This window comes from Dysidea avara, chromosome 9 (genome assembly GCF_963678975.1).
Source record: "Dysidea avara chromosome 9, odDysAvar1.4, whole genome shotgun sequence".
NCBI classification, from domain to species: domain Eukaryota; kingdom Metazoa; phylum Porifera; class Demospongiae; order Dictyoceratida; family Dysideidae; genus Dysidea; species Dysidea avara.
Window position 1 is genome coordinate 33,784,392 of NC_089280.1, and position 5,958 is coordinate 33,790,349.

At 40.2% G+C, this 5,958-nt stretch overlaps 1 protein-coding gene across 1 annotated transcript; it reads left to right on the forward strand.

Moving 5' to 3' along the window:
* Positions 1–557: 557 nt before the first annotated feature.
* Positions 558–1,580, forward strand: LOC136267692 (sodium/calcium exchanger Calx-like). The gene is made up of 5 exons (XM_066062841.1): positions 558–654; positions 708–851; positions 895–1,098; positions 1,152–1,289; positions 1,336–1,580. Exons 1-5 carry the CDS (start codon positions 558–560, stop codon positions 1,578–1,580), a joined length of 828 nt encoding a protein of 275 aa, XP_065918913.1.
* The last annotated feature ends 4,378 nt before the right edge of the window (positions 1,581–5,958 follow it).

A 5,958-nucleotide genomic window follows, 5' to 3' on the forward strand; every position in this document is an offset into this window, starting at 1 on the left:
CATTAGGCTTACTGCCCATTCCACTGTGCCAATATAGGTAATTGCTTGCTTTCTTCATGTCTGCTGTTGCTTGACACTGTTCTACTATGTATGCTACCATTTTAAAGTCACCATACAGAGATACTTATCGGGTATTTATAGCCTTACTGATGTAAGTCTCATACTACCATGCCGATAGGGTTAATATGTTTGTATTAGTTTCAGTGCATTACTTATGTAGTTTCATACATTTGCTATTTCTCAGTGTCTACTGTGAGATTTGCTCAGTCAACCTACAGTGTAAATGAAGATGATGGAAAAGTTAGCATTACACTACATCACAGTAATCCTTCATCAATTGATATTTTGTTAAGAGTGATTAGTTAAGAGTGATTAGTTAAGAGTGATTAGTGATACTCTTACTGCTAGTGGTAAGTAAACACCTGACATTCTATCAGTTATCAAAATAATAATGTGCAGGTAGTGACTATAGTTCTGGACCATACATTGTTACAATTCCTGCTGGAGAGAATGATGTTACATTTAGTGTTATAATAACTGATGATGATGTTCATGAAATGTCAGAAACATTTAATCTTATTATTGATCCATCATCACTACCCAATGGTGTTACTAGTAGTAATAATGTTACTGTAACTATACTGGACCAGGATGGTGAGTAGGGTGAAGATTACAAATTATCTGTTACACATTTTTGCTTGCTGCAGCTGTAAATGTGAAATTTAGTAAACAAAAATATACATATAAAGAAGGAAATAAAGGAAGTGAAATATCAGTTAATCTTATTTTCAATAACCCATCATCAAGTGATATTATTCTACAAGTTCAAAACAGTGATTTTACTGCAACTGGTAGGAGAAATTCATAATATTCAGTTATATTATATTATGATAGGGGATGTTGATTATACCTCTGGACCATACATTGTCACATTTCCTGCTGGAATGATTACAGCATCATTTAATATTCCTATATTGGATGATAATGTATTGGAGAATGATGAACAATTTCAACTTAGTATTATCTTTAACTCACTACCTGATCGTGTTACTATTAGTGATCCCAGTCAGACCACAGTGACCATTAGAGATGATGATGGTAATTAAGTGGCTGTAATGTGACCTACTAATTTGTGTACTATATGATTGTAGATATCACTGTTACTTTTAAACAGTCCATGTATTATGTTGATGAAGATGAAGAGGCAGTAAAACCTACACTAGTACTTAGTAACCCATCATCAACTAATATTACTATCACAGTAAACACTAGAGACAATGCTGCCACAGGTAAGGAAGGTACTATACATCTCTAACATTGTAATGATAATTTCAGAAAGTGACTATATGTCAGGACAATACACAGTTGTATTTCTCCCTAATGCCATTGAAGTTTCCTTTAATATACCTGTGTTTGAAGATGAGATACGGGAAGATGGTGAAAGTTTTATACTCACAATTACTGATAGAACACAGCCAAGGAAGGTTAATATTGGTCAACGTAGTCAGACTATAGTAAATATTGGTGACACTACTGGTGAGCTAATAGTAAACTTGTTAACATACTTATGTATGCCTTAACATTTATATATAAATGTAATTTATATGAGATCTAAGGATTAAAAATCTTTATTTATCTGTATAGCAAAAAAAATGTTATGTTATAGAGCTCATTGTCATTATGATGATATCACTACTGCATAAGACCCAGATGTAATAACAATTTTATTGCTCAAGTATAATGGAGTACAACGTTAAAACCAGATTTTTGTGCAGTAGTTACTTGTTTTCTGCTTACACTACACATGTGAAATGCTTAGGAGGAGATATGGCAAAAAGGATAGATGATTTCATGAAGTGATAATATCTGGGTGCTTTGCCATTTTGTTTGTTTCGTAGTTTGTTGCCTAGTTAACAGGCTAGCTTCCAGGAGTGGTGGGTCAGGAGCAGAATCAAGTTATAGCACCATCTGTCACCTGGTTGCATAAGTGCATGTCATAATTAAATTCCACATTCCCTATATAGTAACTGAACTGAGCTGTGTTTGCCATAATTGTCCATTTGTTTCATCTGCGCATTTGGTGCCTAATTTGAGCAATTAGCCATTTCCTCAGCCCATAGAGGTAGAAGTTTGGAGAAACCGACACTGCTGGAGAAATTATACACTGCTTGAGAAAGTTTGGCTACACCAGAGAAACTACTTATCGTCAAATCTGGACACTGACAGCTCCTACTGCTCTGCTACAAAACCAGCTAAGTCCCCAATACTGTGCATAACTGTTATAATTTAAGATTGTTGCATTATTCAACTATCAACTTAAGGCATGACTGTAAACCTAGCAGCCAGGTTTGCTAAATTCAATCCATTCGTTATTCTAAAACTAGCTATCTATCAACTTACGTAAACTCAACAACGATCCTACAACCTTAACAGTACTATAAAGAATCACCTAGACAACAACTGATCATGCCAAAAACTTGTCGAAACACTAGATCTGACTTGCAGAACTCAGATTTGGCAACGTTCAATCCCACCACCCCGTCAACTTGGCCGTTGGCTTCACTATCGCAACTTATATCCCTCACCGAGGCAGTGTTGCTACAGGAACTAAAGTCTAGAAACCTACACCATATGGAGGTATCGTCACATCTCCTCCATGACGCTTTGCAGCTGCAGGCTAACACAAGAACTCAAGTAGGTACTCCCACAGTACATTCCAACCCAACCACCAGTCACAACAACACAATGACCAATGAGATGCTGTGTCTGCTTTCATCACAACTACAGCAGCTCCCACAACAGCAGCTTACAAACAAATTACTTCAAGCAATTTCCAGTGGTACCCTAATACCTCAGTTGCAGGTCACCATTACTAATCCAAATCCACAGGCTTCTCAGACACAACTTGTGATCCCTACTTCTGCAACAACAGTCACCCCCACCTCTCAACCAGCAGCTAGCCTAACCTTATTCCCTCAGTCCACAGCAAACAACCAAGAGTACCTCCACCAACAACAACTTATAATTCGAGCAATTCCTAGCGGTACACAAGTAACTTAGTCACAGGTCACTATCAGTACACCAAGACCATTGCTTACTCAATCACAAACCACAATCTCTACATCCAGAGTGACACTGACTCCTACTTCAACAGCCAGCCTCAACTTGCTTCCTCAACTAACAACCAGTGAACAGGAGTTTCTAGGAGCCACTCATCCTCCTCCTCTAAAAGCTCCAGTACCAGCACGTCTACACACTTGAATCCTGGCAGGTGAGTACATAGATTTCAATAGCCTGCTCACCCATTCCATATTCTCTGTACGCAATGCATCCACTGCTCAGCAGCATACACAAACGTTCATGCTGCATATTTCAACTAGCCCCAACCCCCACCCACTCCAAAAAAAAACCAACTACTTTGCCTTATGGATGGTGACTTGGAACAGGTATGTTTCCACTATTCTTTCAGCTAAACCATCCCAAACACTGGTAATGTTTGGCTACCAGCGTATCATAACCTCTTTAAATCTCCATCTCCCCCTTTCAGCTTGGATTACCTACGAAATTAAATTCTGCACCTTGGCTGCCAGCTATCCTATCTTACGCTGGGATGTACGCCACCTTAATACATGGGTAGAATGCTTATCCATACCCAAATCTCAACCAGAACACTGGCCTTGCCCACACTGCAGCAGCATGTATCATTGCCCTGACCGTTCTCCCTTTCGTGCTAGTACATCTTCAGCTCCAGAGCTACCCCCCTTCCAAACCCCTGGTAAAGCCCCAACTACTCCTCGTGCAGTCAATCCCCAAGCAGACACCCTCATCTCCTCCCAACCACCATCACTCTTCCCACCACAATCACTCTCACAAATCTGCTGTGATTTCAACAACCGAGGAACTTGCCCATGTACCAACTGTCAATACCTCAACATTTGCAAACAATGCAAGGGGGCACACCCAAAGCACACTTGCCCCACCTTATTTGTGAGGAATTCCCCTACCCAGCATAGATAAGTGGGGATCACTCACTCTCGAGTGCAAATTATGCTATCACCCTGACAAGGCTTTTGTCCAGCTGCTCTTATCTGACATTCGACAAGGGTGTAACATTGGTTACACAGGCCCACAGTTTGCATACACAGCACACAACTTACAATCTGCATTTGTGAACCCATCCATTTTGGATGATGCTCTCCACTCAGAGTGCACTCAAACTAGAATACTAGGACCTTTCAATGCTCCACTCTTACTTTGCTCTGCTGTTGGGCATTGTGCCAAAGCATTTTGGCAGGTGGAGAACCATTTACCACCTGTCCACACCTATAGGTTTCAGTATTAATGATTTTACAGGCCCCTCAGTATATGCTCTTAATTACTGTACAGTAGATGATGCATACTCCATAGTTAACAAGCTTGGACCTGGTATCTTATTGAGCAAGATGAATGTTAAAAATGCTTTAGACTGATTCCAGTCAGACCAGTGGACTGGAATCTACTATGGATTTACTGGCACAGTAACTACTGTGTGGATACCTTCACCATGCACTCAACCCCATCTGTATTTAATCGTCTAGTATCTGCAATCCATTGGATTCTACAATATAATTACAATGTCAAACATCTCCTCCATTATTTGGATGGTTTTCTAACAGTGGGACCCTGGGATCTCCTGTTTGCCAATAAAACCTAGGCTCTGTGCTCCAGCTGTGTCACCACCTCAATGCCCCAATTAAAGAAGGTGGTAACCTCTACTACACAGATAACATTTTTATGCATTGGTATAGACACATGGTCAACGACCGCTATTCATTTCTAAGGAGCATAAATCCGCCATTTTGGCTGAACTTCAATTCTTCACAGAACCTAAGAAACCCAAAAGAACAAAATTCCAGCTACCATCACTCATTGGCATGCCTGCTAGGTCGTTCCTGCTGGGTGAATTTTTCTACATTGTCTAACTGACCTAAGCATGACAGTACAGAACCTTCACTACCACTTACCAATCACACAAGAAGCCCAGCAACATCTGGCCTGGTGGCAGGAGTTCCTCCCCACCTGATCAGGTACAAATCTTCATTTTAGAAGACTGTTGGACGCTCAGTCTTAAAATGGAACTCTTCACTGATGCTTTGGATGCACAAGGTTGGGGCGCTTTCTGGAACGGCTGCTGGTTATAATCCATTGGACTAAATGCCAATCAATTATGCCCATTGTGTGGAAGAGCTTTATGCCATCATTTGTGCCATCCACTCTTGGGGTCACCTCTGTACTAAACAAAATATGTGACCGGATTTGCGAAAAGGTACCTTTTCCACACATTTTACATACCAGCAAACAAAATGTCATAGCTGTTGACTTCTTATACTGATTAAGTTGCTCTTGCATCAAACTGTAGCCAGATACTACAGCCACACTCATGGAAAATGTCAGGCAATGGTATGCTTTGATTAAAAAGTTATAAAGTTATGAAGTTGCAAAGTTCAAAAAATGGGTCAAATTTTATGTGTGAAAAAGGTACCTTTTTGCAAATCTGGTCACATATGTTATTCCATTGTGACAATGCGGCAGTAGTCGATATCTAGCATAAAGGCCCAACACACAACCCAGAGACCATGACATTGGTGCGCATGTTATATTTAAGTGTTGCACATCACCACATCAACATCATATTCACACACATATCTGGCATTAACAAGTGTATAGCTGACTCCCTATCTCATTTTCAGGTCAACAGGTTCCAAACCTGGCACCAACTGCTTACCAGAACCCAGATCACATCCATACATGGCCAACCCCATCCTTTGTTCAACCGTTCAGCAGCTTATTTACCTTGGTGTAGTGCCATCAACTAGACTAACTTACAAATCAGGAGTAATATCATTCCACTTCTGTATTTCCTGTAACATTCCTCCTTACCCTGCTTCTCCCTGAACACTTCAGTTCTTTTGTGCTCAC

Excerpts from the sequence above, each read along its gene's own strand:
- LOC136267692 (XM_066062841.1), top strand. The coding sequence starts at position 558 with ATGTCAGAAACATTTAATCTTATTATTGATCCATCATCACTACCCAAT. Across the intron at positions 852-894 it reads CAGTGATTTTACTGCAACTG|GGGATGTTGATTATACCTCT; the intron begins GTAGGAGAAATT and ends ATATTATGATAG. Across the intron at positions 1,099-1,151 it reads GACCATTAGAGATGATGATG|ATATCACTGTTACTTTTAAA; the intron begins GTAATTAAGTGG and ends ATATGATTGTAG.